This window comes from Ilyonectria robusta (assembly GCF_021365365.1).
Source record: "Ilyonectria robusta strain PMI_751 chromosome Unknown BGZ61scaffold_36, whole genome shotgun sequence".
Lineage (NCBI taxonomy): Eukaryota > Fungi > Ascomycota > Sordariomycetes > Hypocreales > Nectriaceae > Ilyonectria > Ilyonectria robusta.
This window is the reverse complement of record NW_025764470.1, coordinates 313224-330403: the sequence shown is the minus strand read 5'-3', so window position 1 is coordinate 330403 and position 17180 is coordinate 313224. Positions and strand designations below refer to the sequence as shown.

At 54.4% G+C, this 17180-nt stretch overlaps 7 protein-coding genes across 7 annotated transcripts; 4 read left to right on the top strand and 3 right to left on the bottom strand.

Moving 5' to 3' along the window:
- Window positions 1–293: 293 nt before the first annotated feature.
- BGZ61DRAFT_499562 (uncharacterized protein) lies at window positions 294–4498 on the top strand (the record flags this gene model as incomplete). Its single annotated transcript, XM_046251421.1, has 2 exons — window positions 294–612; window positions 678–4498. The coding sequence occupies 2 exons, from the start codon at window positions 294–296 to the stop codon at window positions 4496–4498; spliced, it is 4140 nt and encodes a 1379-aa protein (XP_046096284.1).
- Window positions 4499–4941: 443 nt separating this feature from the next.
- BGZ61DRAFT_464001 (uncharacterized protein) lies at window positions 4942–7218 on the bottom strand. The gene is made up of 2 exons (XM_046247459.1): window positions 6256–7218; window positions 4942–6190 (listed from the first exon to the last, which is right to left on the bottom strand). The coding sequence occupies exons 1-2, from the start codon at window positions 6993–6995 to the stop codon at window positions 5002–5004; spliced, it is 1929 nt and encodes a 642-aa protein (XP_046096283.1). The 5' UTR covers window positions 6996–7218; the 3' UTR covers window positions 4942–5001.
- Window positions 7219–7396: 178 nt separating this feature from the next.
- BGZ61DRAFT_539733 (uncharacterized protein) lies at window positions 7397–8250 on the bottom strand (the record flags this gene model as incomplete). Its single annotated transcript, XM_046254823.1, has 2 exons — window positions 7397–7971; window positions 8034–8250. The coding sequence occupies 2 exons, from the start codon at window positions 8248–8250 to the stop codon at window positions 7397–7399; spliced, it is 792 nt and encodes a 263-aa protein (XP_046096282.1).
- A 39-nt stretch (window positions 8251–8289) lies between these two features.
- Window positions 8290–8923, top strand: BGZ61DRAFT_150304 (uncharacterized protein). Its single transcript, XM_046237361.1, has one exon. It carries the CDS (start codon window positions 8393–8395, stop codon window positions 8849–8851), a length of 459 nt encoding a protein of 152 aa, XP_046096281.1. The 5' UTR covers window positions 8290–8392; the 3' UTR covers window positions 8852–8923.
- A 1406-nt stretch (window positions 8924–10329) lies between these two features.
- Window positions 10330–12529, top strand: BGZ61DRAFT_463998 (uncharacterized protein). Its single transcript, XM_046247457.1, has one exon. The coding sequence runs from the start codon at window positions 10716–10718 to the stop codon at window positions 12147–12149; it is 1434 nt and encodes a 477-aa protein (XP_046096280.1). The 5' UTR covers window positions 10330–10715; the 3' UTR covers window positions 12150–12529.
- A 56-nt stretch (window positions 12530–12585) lies between these two features.
- BGZ61DRAFT_523251 (uncharacterized protein) lies at window positions 12586–13310 on the bottom strand (the record flags this gene model as incomplete). Its single annotated transcript, XM_046252579.1, has 3 exons — window positions 12586–12867; window positions 12911–12921; window positions 13049–13310. The coding sequence occupies 3 exons, from the start codon at window positions 13308–13310 to the stop codon at window positions 12586–12588; spliced, it is 555 nt and encodes a 184-aa protein (XP_046096279.1).
- A 675-nt stretch (window positions 13311–13985) lies between these two features.
- On the top strand, window positions 13986–16228 carry BGZ61DRAFT_539731 (uncharacterized protein; the record flags this gene model as incomplete). Its single annotated transcript, XM_046254822.1, has 4 exons — window positions 13986–14399; window positions 14460–14497; window positions 14561–16155; window positions 16203–16228. 4 exons carry the CDS (start codon window positions 13986–13988, stop codon window positions 16226–16228), a joined length of 2073 nt encoding a protein of 690 aa, XP_046096278.1.
- Between the last annotated feature and the right edge of the window lie 952 nt (window positions 16229–17180).

The following is a 17180-nucleotide window of genomic DNA, read 5'->3' as shown; positions in this document are numbered from 1 at the left end:
TCTTGGCCCGTCGCCGCTGCGGTCGCCGCCCTCAACACCCACCTCCCGCACGCTGCCTCAATGGTCTCTGCCGCGCCGATATCATCCCGTTAACTCGGTAGGTCGTGAGCCGCTGCCCTGCCACGCCGACGTCTCCGTCTACGTCTACGTCCACATTACGTCCGTCCACGTCCGTCCACATACGTCCACATCCCACGTCCACGTCCACGTCCCACGCTTTACCACGCCGCACGCCGCCCTCTCCGTCGACCTCGACCGCTCGGGCTGGCTGCGTACCATGATCAGTCGCTGCTATGCCCTTTCTTCGCCGTCGTGGCATTATGGCCAGTGAGACCGATATGCGCCGCCATACCCTCTTCGCGCCCAGTTCCCCGACCATGGACGCGCCGCCGGCCCTCCCGCTGCCCGATCTCATCAGCGACAACGAGGGCGAGACTGTCGCCCGCCAGCCCACCCGCGATTCATCCATCAGCCGCCCCGAATCCCCCCCGATCCAGGACGAGACCAGCAAGCATCGTCGCTTTTCCGTCCTGAGGTTCCGCAATGCCTCCGATTCCCAGCTGTCCCTCCGAGCCAAGCAGCAGGCCGAGAAGCCCCCTCCTGTTCCGCGACGTACCTCACCCCCTCCGCCTATCGCCCTGTGCGCCATCCATGCAGTTTGCTGACATCACCAACAGCCCCCGAAATCATCACCACCGCTCCCACAAATGACTTCAATGGTCCCCGGAAGAAGACCTCCCGGATGAGCCTGGCTTCCAAGTTTCGTCGCTCCACCGACATCTCCCGTGATGAGGTGCCGCCCAATCGTCCTGCGCCCAGGAAGACGTTCAGAAAATCATTTGCCGACGACAGGAGTAGACCCTCACTCGCCACACTTGAGGAGCCTGAATCTCCTCGCCCATCGACCCATGCCAACCACAGCAGTCCCAACGGCACTGTTCTCACACCCCCCCCGAACCGACAATCCGAGTCCTCGAGATCAGATGCTAGCTCCAATGACCGCCTTTCACACCAGAGTCCCAACACAACTCCCAAAAAGCCGACCACTCCGTTCTTCAAATTGCGACGGGTAAAGAAACCCCCGGAGCCCCTGTTTCCGCTTGCACACCTTCAACAACAGAAGAACAAGCCGCCAGCCATTTCCTCATCGTCGTCACTTGCCATTACATCCACTCCACGACCTGCATCTGCGCATACCGGGGAGTTCGTTGGCACGGTGAGAAGCGACCATGCCCCGAGGCCCCATCAGTCGCCCGCCACGGCGTTGTTCGCCCCTGCAGGATCGCATTCCGGGGCTTCCTCTCCAACGAGAGCCAATCTCCTGAGAGGGAGGTCGTCTACCATGAGCTCTATGGGCCGAGACTCAACAGACGACCATCTCCTCCCGCCAACGACTCGAACATCTTCGTCCACTGGTCGTAAGAGCTTTGGCGATCTGTTCGGGTTGAGTCGCTTGCGGCAGAATTCTGAACTGAGTCGACAGGGGACGTTGACACCTACCACACCAGGCTCAATCGGCTCCAAGAATAACTCACTTCAGCTGGCTAGGGAGTCAGTCACTCTCCCGGATCGCCGCGATGATGAGTCTGCTGCAAAGTACCTAACCCGAGTCGAGGAGGTTGCTAGCAGAGGAATCATCGCCGCCACATTGTCTAAAGGCGCGGATACTTTCATGACATCAGTCCTCAGAAGTTATATGCGCAGCTTCAGCTTCTTTGGCGACCCGATGGATATGGCTATTCGCAAACTGTTGATGGAAGCTGTACTTCCAAAAGAGACACAGCAGATTGACCGATTTCTCCAAGCGTTCGCGAATCGCTACCATGAGTGTAATCCGGGCATCTACTCCTCTCCAGACCAGGCATACTTTATTGCTTTTTCCCTTCTCATCCTCCACACCGACGTCTTCAACAAAAATAACAAGCACAAGATGCAAAAAGCGGATTACTTGAAGAACACACACGGGGAGGGCATCTTTGACGACATTTTAGAGTGCTTTTACGACAACATCACATATACCCCCTTTATTCATGTCGAGGACGACTTCGATCTCGGTGGCGATCGCTTTGCTTCTCACAAGTCCAGGCGCAAGCCGGCAATTCTCTCAGCTAATCCCAACGACCCCGCTAAACGAACAACCAAGGAGCCCATCGACCCGTATACTCTGATCATAGACGGAAGTATGGATGTTCTACGCCCGAATCTGAAGGATACTATGAACCTCGATGACCACTACAACTACATGGGTTCCGCGAGCCGCCTAGACCTAAAGGACTTGCAAAAAACATTCTTTAGAACTGGTGTTTTACAAATTGTGTCAGCCAGATCACGCCCCGACGCCTTCATGTCGGAGCAGACTGCCATAAATCCCCAGGAGGCGCATCCCGGAATTGTGGACATCAAAGTCACCAAAGTTGGGCTCTTGTGGAGGAAAGATCCCAAAAAGCGGAAGACACGCTCACCATGGCAGGAATGGGGCGCCATCCTTACCGGCGCCCAACTCTACTTCTTCCGGAATACTAGCTGGGTCAAGTCCCTGATGCATCAGTATGATAGCCATATCAAGGCAGGCCACGACGGAATCCCTTTGATATTCAACCCACCACTGGAAGAATTCAAGCCAGATGCTCTCATGTCTACTCACGGCGCCGTGGCTCTCCTTGACACAACCTACAAGAAACACAAGAACGCCTTTGTTTACGTGCGGCAAGGTGGCGTGGACGAGGTTCTCTTAGCTGACAATGAAGATGAGTTGAATGATTGGCTTGCCAAGCTCAACTATGCCGCTGCCTTCAGCACCACAGGTGTGAGGATGCGTGGCGTCGTTGGTGGCAGTTATGACGGACAAGGTCGGCGTGGAATGAGGCGACTTGAGAGCTCCGATGCTACGCAACTAGTGCAAACCCCAACGGGGCTTGTCTCTATTGCTCGCAGCCGCATCGATCACAAGATGGCTGAAGACATCTCAGTCGCTCGGCGAGATGTGATGCAAGTAAAGATCGCAGAAGCTGAAGAAAAGTTGCATGAGTGCCAGAAGCAGCTAGATGACCAACTCAGAAATGCTCGCCACCTTCAGATACTGGCACCCATCCAGCAAAAGACACGGGAACAGATCAGTGTGGCAGCAACTCGGATATCCGCGCAGCTGAAGTGGACACGCATGGGTATCTGGAAGGAGAAGTGCCATCGTGATATCTTAGTCCAAGATCTTGAAGAAGAGCACCCGACAGCGAGCACAAATTACACCCCTACCAAGCAACAATCGAACCGACACTCTCATAGGACAGGATCGCCAACACCTCGCGCACTCCATACCCGCAGAGGATCTAGGTCGACACACCACTCTGGAACCGATACGACGCCTCGAACCCCGACGACGGATCCTCAGCTGGCGCATGTTGCCAGTCCGTCCGAGGTGAGAGAAGATCTCGACTCGCCTCTCGACCAAGTGTTCCAAACACCTCCTCAGAGCGCCACACGCCACCGGCTTAGTGCTCGGGACCTCTCTTTTGCAAGACACGACGCCCCTAGTACGAGACATGGATCAATTTCAAGCCTTGCAGCATCTCCCGTGCAATCAGTCACCTCTGCTCCTCAAGTCCAACCAATGTTCCCTACAGAGGAGGGCCCCGGGAAGTCGTCGAAACGGACTGATGATAGGCATCCTGATGATCCCGATGCTGAAGAACGGAATTTGCTGGAGCAAGCGGGTCTTTTAGAATCGAGGCCAAGCAGAGACCCATCCGATAAGACTGTAACATCAACTGCCGGGGACGGAGGCGATCGTGGTGCCTCCATTGACAAGGACAAGCTTGACAGAAGCAAGATTCGACGCAGTCTTCAACGGACCCTCAGGGAGGGTGCGGGGCATCTCTCGCACCACCGAAACAGCAGGAAGGGCAAGGAAGTGGCCCCGAACGGAGTGGGTGAAGAAGAAGTACGAGATGCCAAGCTCTCAAGAGGCACAGGCAGTTTCGTGGTCCACGGCAAGAAAGCTTCTGTCATCCACTTTGGAAGTGAACTGCAAAATATGTCACAGGATGAGAAGATCCGCGCACGGAATCAGGCACTGCAACAAGAACAGCCCCCTCTTTCTCCCGCCCTGAGCGAGGACGACTTCTACTCTGTCGTGGGCATTCCTCTGGAGCCGAAAGAACGCCGGGAGTCTGCAGCAAGCGCGAGCACCGCCACGGCTCGAAGCTTCCGGGAACTCCACCGAAAGTACTCATCTGCACAGGCAGCTAGAAGCGCCTCGGCTGGTGGGAGACTGACGATCCCCTCGGATACGGAGAGCGAGGTCGCCGTCAGCTTTTCGGACGGGCGCAGGAGCCCGCTGCCGCCGATCGAGACGGAGACGGACGAGGAAATGGACGATAGCGAGAACGAAAGGGGACGCAGCGGCAAACGAGACGAACCCGAGGGCCGCGACTCAGACGAAGAATCGCTCCCAGATGTAGAGCAACTGCCCAACCGCCCCGTCCAGGCAGTGAACGCATGATGTCTAGGAGAGAACTTTTTGTGGTCATGTATTTGTGTCATTTAGCGTTTGTTGGGAATGGATCGCAACACAAGAGCTCGAGCATTTTGGCATGGTTGGTTCTGCAGAGGTTGAAAAAGGGGCAGACGCCACTGCGAGTGGTTAAAGCCCCGGACTGTGTAGTTTTCTCTCGAGACGCAGACCGCGGGCCGGCTCGATGAGGACATGTATCTAGATTTCTTTTCAGTCTCCCTCGGGCTCTTATTCCTTTATCTTGTTCTTTTGCGGGAGGAACCTCATGAGTTTGGCGGAGCACAAAAAGTAAGCGTAGAATTCATCATCGTCATTTTGCCGCACCATCTACGGCGAATCAGAGTGAACTCACGCGGTTTGAACAATGTGAATAGGCATTTTATTTCGTAAGAAGGGGTCTCCAATAAAACATGTATCGAATTTTTGCCTCCTTTGCCTTATTTCGGAGTTGACACCATGACAACCCCGTGGCCCGGTAGGAGCATGAAGCCCTATTTCTTGCCCTTCTTCTTCTTCTTGGCATTTAAAGGAGGTGCCTTTTCCACCTTGACGCCTCCTCCTCCAACCAACTCCAGCGTCTCCTCCTCCTTGACCATGCCACCCTGGGTCTCGCCGGCCTTCTTCTTTCCCTTCTTGCCCTTCGGGCGGTACGAGGAGCGGTCTCGCAGGGGTAGCCAGCGCTCCGGGTCGGGTTTTGTGCCTTCCACATAGTTCTTGGGCAGCCGGATCTTTCTACGTCGCTTGTTGGGCTTGTCGCTTGGTTCTTGAGTAGCGGATCGCTTGTTGGCCTGTGTCGGCTTAGCGGCCGTAGCTACACCGGCCTCGAGAAGCGCTGTCACGTCGACACCCTTAATCAAGGTCTCGACCGGGGGAAGCTTTGGGAGGAGGTGCTGGATGGCTGAAGAGTTCGAGGCGGCAAGAGATGCGACCAGGCCAGCGGCGGCGATGTCCGAGCCCTGTTGCTCATCAAACAACTTCTGGAAGGAAGCACCAGCCAGCTGCAAGTCTTGAGGGTTAGATGACTTCATAAGCTCAATACCAGCCTCCTCAAGGAGGGAGGAAGCAGAGCTAATAGGACGAGCTTGCCAGTGTGTCGCGGCCTTCACAAGCTCCGCCTTGGCACATGACTCTCGTCCTTGTGCTCGGTTGAGGGCCACGGCCAGGGCAACAAGTCCGGGGGAAAACCGGACATCCTGAGCTTCCGGCGCCTCGCCCTTCTCTAAACGTGCCAAGAAGGACTCCAAGATGGATAATGCTGAGCCAGTATTGTCGCTGCTAAGCTGTATTTGGATGATGGTGAGAACAAGACCGACATCGTTAGGCCTCTTGTTCGCTGCGCCTTGAAGGTTTCGGACTAACTGCTTTCCAGTGGTTCCTTCAGCACTGGCAGCCGCATTGAGGACGGAAAGGATATTGATGTTAGCAGAGGTGGTGGGATGCTCGGCCTGGCTGAGGAGAGTTGCGGTTCGAGATTTGACACCGGCGGCTTTGGATGCCTGGAGACTGACCACAAGATTGTTGCGGCGAAGGATATTTGACTGGTGGTTGAAAAGCTTGGAAGCTTTGTTGTTGTCTGCCAACGTCGCGAACTTCCTTTCGAGAACATAAGGATTCTCAACCGTGGTTTCCATTGCCAGGAGGTTGTTTTGAGCTATGACTGTGAGATCAGGGTCTTCGTCACTACGTTTGTGACAAAAGTTAGTGGTAGATTCGGGGGGATACAGGTATAGTTGAGGACAACGCACTCTGCGCTGGCCAGCGATCTGTACAATTCGAGCGCCTCCTTAAGCTTGCCCGTCTTGGCTTGGACGTATGCCTGCTGGGCGAGAATGGGACGCATCTCCGCTTCCTTATCCTCCTGGGTCAGATCGTCGGAAGCGTCGCATAGCCTGATCGCACGTTGCAGCAGGTTGGCGGCTTCGTCGAGGGAGCCACGGGCAATGCAGGCGCAGGCAGCATTGTAGCAGACCTCAAAGCCATCGGAATCTTGAATGGGCGGGGGGTTCATGAAAGAGTATCCCAGCCATTCGGACTGTGCAGCAGCAGCGCGGATGTTGATGCTGAGGTCGTTTTCCTCGTCGGCGTCGTCGTCGGCGTCGAGGAGGCGACTGTAGATTGCGCGAGCATCATCGAACCGCTCAGCACGGTATGCGACCTGGGCAGCCACGTGGCAAAAGCTCCTCTTTTCGAGACCGGCGGCCTGGAGGGCAGCAGTGGCGTCCTCGAGGTTGCTCGTCTTATAAAGCGCATATGCCTGCTCGAGGACACAGAGTGCGTTGAGCTTGGTGCCACCTTCAGCGATGGCGCGCAAGGCATCATCGAAGCGGTCGAGCTTGAGGAGGGCAACGATGCGGGTGTGCTGACTCGCTACATCCGTCTTGTCGACCTTGATAGCGGCATTGGCAGCCTTGAGGATCTCATCGTGGTCTTTGATGGAGGACGCCCGCAGCAAGGCGCTGAGGGCGGCGGCAGGGTCTTGAGGCATGATGGCGCTACTAGGGCCAATGCATGTCCAGGAGAGCCGGCGCCGATGGTAGTAACGGGATGACACGGATGTACGGCGATATCGAAGCTAACTGGCGTCGGTGTTGTGGCCGTCTGGGCCCAGCTTTGGGGAGATACGTATGGTGGTGATGATGCTGATGTCGTCTGTCGTCTGTCGTCCGTGTCTAGACGCACAGTTAATTCGTGGTAACGTGTTGGCGGGGCATGGCTGGTGGATTTTTGGACTGCGGGGCTATCAATTCGGTTTGTGCTGTGGCAGCCTGCACAGTGCCGGGCCATACGTACATTGATGTTAATTAGCACGGCCCTGCGATCTTGATCGTGTTAAGCTTCATTATCAGGATATTGGTACAACGGTGGCAGTTCCCGAGGTTATCTGCTTCAAAAGAGCTTCCACCATTTCTTCCGCCCCTTTTCCTCCTCTTGAGGATATAAGTGTACCGGATATGTGGCCCTCGCCGCAATTCCTTGCGTGGACTGTCGCCGTCTGATCTCGCCCAGTTTGGTACTGTCCGAGGACGTGGTCAATATAGAGATTCGGTTCTCATTCCCAGATGCCGCCAGAGTATGGTGACTCTGAGAAGACTTGTAAAGACGCCGACGGGGTGATTGGCTCGCACAGTTCTTGTTCTTGCTTCTCTCCGACTTGGAGCGACGCCCGTTATCAGATTTCCTCGACTTGACCTGACCTTCGGACTGCTGATGATGGCGCCTGGACCTCGGCCTCCCTCTGCTCACCATGCTACGTCGTGAGCTGATGGAGCTCGCCCTTGAACTGACCCGACTTGACAGTTCGTTGATAGTCCGGACTGCATCCAAGCTTGACCCATTTGACAGAGCCAGCAATGAGTTGAGGTCGACTGTTGGAGGCCGTCCGCCACCAAGACTGCCGATAACTTCGCCAAGCGCTGCCTTGAGCTTCCTGACAACCCGTCTCAATGCCGACCGCGAGGCAGCTATGCATACTTTTAGATCCACATCCGACGTGGCTGGGCAGATACACGTAGGCACGACTCACCGTCACCTTTCTCAAGCCGACGGCCATTCTGTGATAGTCGGGAGGAGTAAGCCCGACGCACTCTGGCTCGGTCCGACCGCAGGGAACTCCCCAGGCTCGATTGGAGATCGGCGGGCGTGCCATCTCGGTCACCGCCGCCCGAGAAGCCCTTGAGCAATGACAAACACTTGGAGTAGGTCTCGAGCAACGACACAATGGTGGCTCCAAATGTCCCCATGATGGCCGAACGAGTGTTGCAACTTGGCGGCAGAACTGCGGCAGCTCCGCCCGATTGCATTAGGATCGCGACACGACGTCAAACTGGGTCCCCGTTATCGGATTGATTGCACGTGGTCGGCGCAAGCCCTTGTTGGATTGGCATGGACGTGGGACTCCGGCTGGGGACCCTCAGTCAAAGTGTCACGGAGTCAGTCACAGCCTCTCCCGCCACTCGCCCACTGCCCAATGCCACCTTGATGGACCATGGATGGCTGGATGGATTGATGGATGGTCGTGACGTTGTGCGTGTGGCCAGGGGCGGCCAGGGTCCCACGCTCTCGTGTCCACCGCGACTCCACGCAAAATCAAAGTGCTCGCACGCACAGAGCTTGGCTCCCGCCTACATACCGCATACCGCCCGCTGCTGCGAACAAGACGAGTTGCTGCGCCCGAGTTTTGGAGATAGCGGGCGAGGTATGATAAGTCAGTCATGCAGGGACAACACCCATGTCCGCTGGACAACCCAATGCACAGGTACCCGGATGTCTGGTCTCACAGCTATCTTCCCAGAGGTCGCACAGGCGATAGGACAAGGTGCACCTTTTGAAACACCGAGATAGGCACGCAACTAAAAGACTCCGCGTCGTCAGGAGGTCGCCTCCCCCAATATTCACGACAGGGGGCTGTTACGTTGTAGCTCGAAAGAAAAAAAAAACTGGATATGCCCCGGCTTTGGTTGATGGGGTCGTCGGCGCTCCGAGGGCTACGAACAGCTATTTCGCCTTATTACGTACCTAGTGACAAAGATGGACCGGCAGCAGAAGTGTGTGTGTGTGTGTGGACCGAGAAAACGCCGCCCACACTCTGCGAGCAAGACCCAAACGGGAACAAGAGCAGGGCCACAGGGGGAGTGACGGCGGGCGTGGGAGACTACAGACTGGGGGGACTGAGGGGATGGAGGGGACAGAGGAGACAGAGGAGACAAAGGAGGGTGTGACAGCCTGACAGGGTCTATCTCCCGTCAATCAGCAGCCGCGAGGAACGGGGACTGGACCGCAAGAACCGGAGCGGCGAGGGAGTGACCGAGCAGCCCTGGGGGAGTGACTAAGTCCTGACCGAGTTTGAGCACGCACTCAGGGTGTTGGAGAGGGTGATGAGGGTGTGGGGGGTGGCCAGTGGATCGCGAGAGGGGAGAGAGGAGAGAGGGGACGGGAGACATGCGGAGGAGGACGGAGCTCGAAGGCTTCTGCTAATCAGCTCGCGGCCCGCAGAGGTGCCCACAGGCGTCGTCTCTTGTCTCAAGCCAGGTCTGGCTCCGTCTCCGTCAATCAATCAGTCAATCACCAGTGCAGTCCCGGCCACGATCAACTATCGCGAGCATGGACAGGCAGCGGGCGAGCATGAGCGTCGAACCCTGGCAGCTGTGGCTCCGGGACCGCCCCTTGCGCCCGCTGCGCCCGTGAGCCCGCCCCCAACCGCACCCCCAAGCGGCGAGAAGGCATACACTACAACACGCTGAGGGAAAATCGTGTCTGGGATGGTGCTGTGCTGTCCACTCAGTGACGGTGAAGTGCTGATAGTCGGCTGGCAAAGCAAGGAAGACGACAGATGTCTGAGATAACTGCTGGACACGGGCACCAACCACAGACGGGTCAGACACGGCAGTCAAACGACAACAAATGCACAGAGAGAGAGAGCGCGCAAAGTGCAGATGCAGCGCCATCAGTCGCACAGTCTCCCCCCAGCAAATCAAACCGGCGCTGCTATCAGGGTCCCGCGGGTTCCTGGACTCCCCTTGGTTCCTTTGGGACCCCTCCCGCGGACTATCCAAGCTTACCCGTGCGACTAACTAACCGTGGGACTAATCGTGGGACCTCCCGTGGGCTTCCCGTGGGCCTCGCTGCCCTCCCTCGCGCGCCCCCACCCTCCTCGTCGCCTGTGGTGCTTGTGGTGCCATGGCCCTGCGGGTCTCGACGTGGGAGCCGTGATGCCATCTGCCAGCCTGCGGGCGCAACCGGTCTGGGCGGCCAGGATTCGTGGGTTGCCTGTGGATGTTGATGGCGAGAGCGGATGATAACGTCGTAGCAGTGGATCCCTCCTTTCATGTCCGCTAGCCCGCTACCTTTGCGCTACCTCTTGCGCTCGCGCTCCGAACCCTTCGCGTCCCCATGTGGTCCTGCGGTTCTGCGGTTCCCGGTGCCTCTTCCGTTGTTCTTCTCTCGTTCTTCTCTCGTCCTCGCCGGCTGTATCCCACTCCCCACCGCGTACCCTCCTAACGCGGTTGGCCGGAGTCGCTAAACCCCAGCATCCCTGGGCACGAATCTCGACATCGCCCTGCCTTATGATTAGAGCCGCCCGCCTGCCCCCAGCGCAAGCGGGATCCTCTTTGCTCCATCCCATATCTCCCTCTGCCTCCGCCAACCCTTCCATGGACGAAACATCTCGCCCCCGTTGCCCATCGCCGTCTAGGTTCGAAGAACCCCAATGCCGCCCTCTCCCTCCCGTTCCCCTCCGCCGGCGTCGACGCCGAATGCCGACGAGGCTCAACTGCCGAAAGGCCAATGCCGCTACATATTGATGATTCCTGAGCTCAAGGGCCAACGCTGTGGCTGCATGGGCTTCGACCACAACAAGGCCTTACCCGGTGCGACATGTAACTGCGGTCACCTGTCGTGTTTCCACATCACCTCTGCCGATCCTCCGTCTCCCGGCAAGAACAGAGCCGAGATCGAAACCGTCAAACAGCGACTCCAAGCCCTCGAAGAAAATGCCGACCGAAGCGACCATGATCGGCTCTGCGGCGTTGTGAGCCGCATAAGCGAGCTGGAAGAGACCGTCGAAAGGAGCAAGGAAGAAGCCCTTTCCGAGATAAAGGGTTCCTATCGGAACAGCTTCGCTGCCTGGCAGTTGGTGGAGCAGCTGCAGAAGCGAATGAAGGATCTGGAGGAGCTCTACCAAGCCCAGAGCCAACAAATTGCCAAGGCTGGCAAAGAAGTCGACGACCTGCGCAACCGCCAGCTGGAGTTGCTGGACAGCGACGAAATCTTGGAGGAGAGAATCGAAAAGCTTGAAAGTTCAGAGTTATTACTCTCGCCTCCCCAGGATCCAGCCCCGACTGACTCGTCCTTTGACACCCTTCAGCTCTCCACACATGCCACCACTGAACGCCCGCGGCAGCTCAAGCCCTCCTCTTTTACTTCATCGCGATCCTCCTCATCGTCGAGATCATCGAGACCCTGGACCATCCACATCTCCCTGATGCCTTCTAAAGAGCAACCCTTCCCCTTTGAGAAGGACACCACTGCATACAAGAGGTGTCTCTCTCGTGGTCTCCATCGCATGGTGGCTGTGGAGGGTGATGATCCGCAATCATTCTCAGAAGGCGTGTCAAGGGCATTTGGGTCTCTCTTAAACGGTCGGTCGTGGATGCCGCTGCAGGCGAAGCTCTGCGATGCCGAGAAGCTTCAGGGTCTGCCCATGCTGCGACCGCTCGAGCCCCGCCTAGCTCATGGCAAATACGACAGAGACTTCATTCGACAACACTGCGCTGTCATCGATGCCAATGGGAAGCTGGACTCACTATACATCGCCATGGAACATGACACACTATCATGGAAGTTTCTCAGAAGATCACCCAAATATTTGGAAGGCTTGGAATCAAGCTGGGAGCACGACGTCTACCTCGACCAAAAGGACGAGAAGGACCCGACCGTGCTCATGGACTACTTTATTGGCAATTATGATGACCAATCACTCACAAGCAACATTACCGCCTCCTTCACATCCCTCAAGCGCAACGTATCGGAGGTCTCATGCTCCTCAGCTCTCGATGACGCTGAAGGGTCGAGAACAAAGATTCCTCGGACGTGCAAGTCCGGGCGAATGGACCTACGGCGTGGAGTCGAGACTGCGCGATAGACCAGGGGCCGACAAAGGGACTTGCTTCACACGAGAAACGGAATTTTGTTTTTAACTGGATAGAAAGGATTGGGTACACTGGGAGCGACATGGCTTGGACTTTTCGATGGGACATAATGAGGCGTTCAAACAATCTGGGAGTTGAGACCGAGGGTGCCATTTTGGCTGCCCGGGGACCCGCTCATTTCGGTAACCACGACATTAAGATTTTAGATGCATAGAAGAAAGGGCTGGTTGATATACCCCAAGATGCTGTATGTATTTTCGCAGTTTAGTAGAAAAAGCTCCGTGGTTTGGATCTTGCTGGGTAAATACTAGCAGTCACTCTGAGAAGGAAACTGATGGAATGTTGAACAAATTTCATTGATATACACAAGCGATCTGCCAACGACCACCTGCCGATGATAGTAAAAGTGACTCCTGGATTCAAAGAAATTCAATACCCTCCATTCCCCCCCATATCCGCGCCTTTGACAACATTTCCAACATCTGCACTTGTCATGGTAAATTGGTGGGAGTAGGTAATGCGGTAGAGGCGGCGCTGTTGCCCTACCGAGCTCTCCTGTCCTGATGTATCCGTCGTATTAGTCTCTGCTTGCGCTTGAGCCGCTGTAGCATGTCGCCGATAATGACTTGTATAGATGAAGAGTTTGTCGGTTCTGGTTGAGACAAGCTCTGGTTTCTTACAGTGAATGCCTTGGGTCTTATCAGTAAACGCCTGCGTGCGATCAAGTACGAGGTGGCTGATGAAGATAACTTACAAATTCAGTGTCTGGACCAGGATACCAATAGTCGATTTCTTCCGGTCAAGACAAGCCAGCAAACCGGACATTTCGCGATCCTTTCATAGGACGATAATCTTGACTCTCTAGTCTTCGCGACCAAACAGCTGCTCATACTCCTTCCTGATGCACATGACGGTGGTATGACATCCCTTGACGGCGAGGGAAAAGACGTCTTCCGGGCGATCGCGTGGGGTTCCGCTCGAATGATCCTTTGACTACCCTCAAGGCGACCTCCGTTGTTTTGCCTCATCGGCATCATCACCCATAGTCTGCGGCGCATTGCGATAATCCCCACGGTGTCTATGATGAGCACGGTGGCTTTGAAGACGGCGTTCGCCAGGGCAAGGACGCTGGTGGTGATGCTTAGCGGATCCATGGTGAAAGATGGCGATTGCCTAGACGGGCCGCGGGAGCTTGGACGAGAGCTTTACAGGGAGTACGACATAGCTAGAGTGTAAGATAAATCTGAATGAGATGAGCACTAATGGAGCCGGCATGGGCTAGCTACTTTGGCGGGACTTGAGGGAGTCTCGCAAGCGCTCTCTGTCGCTAATAGCGACGGCTGTAAGAGGTAACAGAATAACCAGTGTATATATCACCCCTACCCACTCACACGAGAGACTGAACCCGGCCATGTAAGTCTTTCCATCTTATTTTGTACTCTTGATGTCCTCTCAAAGTTTCACTTACACTTCTCTTTGAATTTGCGGGCGTTTGTGTGGGACCCTGGACATGTCATTATTCCCTTCCAAAGAGAACCGAGCTCATAATGATAGCGCCGCGAGATACGTCAGAGGTCCCAAAAGCCTACGGTTTCTTTGCCGCGTCCAAAAGTGTTCCTTTCTCCCGCTCACGATATTTTAGTTGGATCCGGTAAATCGATCCTGATGTAAGACCCCAGAGCACCCAATCTCATGACGCGTTCGACCCCCATCGTTGCTCGCAGCCCTAATTTGCCCCTAGATCAAGCATCGTCGAATATATCTGTCAAAACAAAGGCCCAAAACAGGCTGTCTCTTTCTTGTTTTGCAGATTTGACGACTGCGATAGCATGAATTCCGCTGTCATCATACGATCACTGATTCGACAAGCACTCTCTTCCTTTCCCTTCGACGAGCTCGATCCTAACCTGGCAGTGCCCCTAATAGGGTATCTCGAAGAAGTCAAAACCAATTACTTTTCCATGGACTCACTCAAGGAACTCTTTTCTAGGGTTTCGTCCCTCTTCGAAGACTGGTTCGTCGTTGTAGACGGAATCGACGAATGCCACGATTCTCATCAGCGCATATTGTATGACGTCTTTTCCAGACTTCTCAGTGATGCTGTAATCTCGCAAAGAATCAAGGTGTTGCTTTCCGGAAGAGAGACGACTATCCAAGTCATCGATCGAAATTTTGACTCTGTCACTCGCATGGTCACCGGGGCCCGAGAGACTAGCATTGACATCATAGCCTTTGCTGAAGATGTCATTCGATAAAAGCAATCCCTCAACGAGTTGGTTGTAGGAGACGAAAATCTGATTCAGGAGATTCTTGAAACCATTGCGAGCAAAGAAGAAGGGATGTAAGTACTAGCGTTTCCTCTCCCGATGTCGAAAAAGAACTTTTTCTGAATAGCCACCCACAGGTTTCTATGGGTTTTCTTGACTATCCAGGACATATGCTCTTGCAAAAGCGACAAGGATATTAAGAATTCCCTGCCAGGCATTCCTGCAAACCTGCCAGCTACTTTTAACCGTGCCCTGCAGCGTATTGAGCAGCAGCATAACCAAGAAATTGCCACGGATGTCTTTAGATGGACAGCTGCTGTACTGAAGCCTCTCTCACTCGCCCAACTTCAAGAGGCTTTATCTATCGAGATCGGGCAGCGCAACATGGGCCCAGCAAGCTTCATCAATGGCATCGAACGAATAAACGGCTGGTGTGAGAATCTGGTCCATGTTGAGGAAGCAGATAACACCATTCATTTCAGTCACCATTCGGTACGAGAATTTCTTCTACGCCCAGAAACTGGCCCATTGAAAGTGTTTCATCTGGACCGGGACGAAATGAACCACCACGTGGGAGAAATCTGCATCACGTACCTGGGCCTTGAAAACTTCAGGACGACAGTCACTCAGCGACCACAAACTGATAGGCACTCCCTTCCCGAACTCCCGCTGGCTGGTATGGCGGAGCAGGCCGTCAAAACTGGTCTGCGAGACAGTCTAGGGGCCCGCGTTGGACGCCTTGCAAATCTGGCGGTGAGATCAAATGCTCAGTCTGGGAGTCGCCGTCGGAGCCTCAGCCCGGTGCCAACCCTTATTGTACCCGACAATAAACCAACCGCTTCTAGCTTCATGACATTCCCGTTCCTGGAGTACGCCGCCATCAACTGGTATCGTCACATTACTCATTTCAGCGAATCAAATTCACAAACCTGGGTTACCTTGGGTAGGATCCTCGTCGAGCCGCATGTGGATGTGAGAATGCCATGGTTGGATAGATCTTGGAGGCTACAAAAGGATATTGATATGACCCCTCGCCATTCTTCATCCCGCCTCAAGGAATCCTTAACCCGATTCATTGACGACACAACTCTTTGGTCACTTGTCACTACCATTTTCTATGCTTCCCGCTGTAGCAATGATGGTCTCACCTGTCGAGCAATGCTGCTCTTTGGCGAGAGGGGAGAGGATCAAAGACTACTCTCCGCAATGCTTCATTATATGGTCATCGACATGAAACACGATGGGTGCCTTAACAGATGCATACCAAGAGTACAGAAGCGTTTGAATCATCAGACACTGGTGGCGTACATGACGAAGTGCATAGCGGATGGTGCGAGATATTGGGTGCGCTTTGAAGATGACGACAATCACGAGTGTGATTGTTCAGAAATCCAAAAGGGGCTTGGTATTCATGCAGAGGTCTGTGAGATCCTGTATACAAGCCACAATATCCTGCCGCACAGTGTGCTGAGAGTATTTGCCTACATCTCCGCCCGGGGAACAAACGACATGACTTTCTTAGAGGCTTGCGCATCCTGCGATGCTGATCCACAACTCGTATCAATGGCGAAGACGCCTTTTAGGAAGAAAAGCGTCATCGACCTCGCCGCAGAAGGTGATGGTTTTGCGCTGATCCAGTCCTTCTTCCAGTGGTTGGATGACACAATGGAGACAGACATAACAGAAGCGACGGTCCGAAGCATGCTGTTCAATGGGCTATTGACTGCCCTTGGTAACGGAGCCGAGAACACTACATCTGGCCTGTTAATCAAACACAAGCACCTGTTCGACGGATTCTCTTCTGAAGAGAATGCCATTTTACTAGGATTTTCTGTGCCGTCACAGTTTTGTTGGTCACCCAGCACTACTCGTGAAATTCTGAGGACTCTCTTCCCTGCCGCAGCGCATCCCCACTCGAAGTATCGATTTCACCAGGAATTTCGCAAGGCGTTGCAATGGGAGAACTGGGAATTTGCTAGAAGAATGGTAGAATTCCACGGGCACACAAATATTCCCTTCTTTGGGGGAAAAGATCAAGTGTGGGAATTGTTTTGGTGGTGTTCAGTTGCAAGTCATGCCAGGGTCCCAAGTGGACAGGCGGGGGAAGTCTTGGTCGAGAGATATTTCACAAACTTGATGCCAAGTTCAGTGGAACAGATGACTGGGCGGTAGAAGTCCATGGCAAGCGCATCGGCCCCAAGGAAAAGCTACGTCGATCCTTGAAGCCATGCACGCAACATGTCCTGAACATCAGGTTGGCTATCTCAAACGCGGGGAGCGAGCATCCCCTCGCGAATGCGTTATTATCACTACATGGATGCGGTCGAATGGATATCTGAGAGGCTCAGCAGCCTATTTCTCCGAAGAAATAATAAATTTACGGCTTTTTTCTTCTTCTCCTCTCCTTCACTATTGAGACCGTATACGCTCCGGGCTCTTCTCAGCTTTGCTATGGATGGTTCGGCGGATTATGGGCATTGCGAAACTCATATTGCATTCTATTCTTGTTGTTGGAAGAAGTTTTTCAGAATTGAAAGTTGGTCTATCAACTTGATGAGAGATGGAGATGCAAGTCCCTCTCAGATTCTGTAGCTCAAGATACGGTTATTATCCAGGCACTAGTAATTGGTGTTATGAGAGTTCTTAAAAAGCTACATGGGGCGCTTTATTAATAATCATCTGTAGGATTGAGGTATGCGCTCATGTGCGCAAATAGTAAATGCTCAATTAAATAACTTGGTTGATGTGATGGATTAT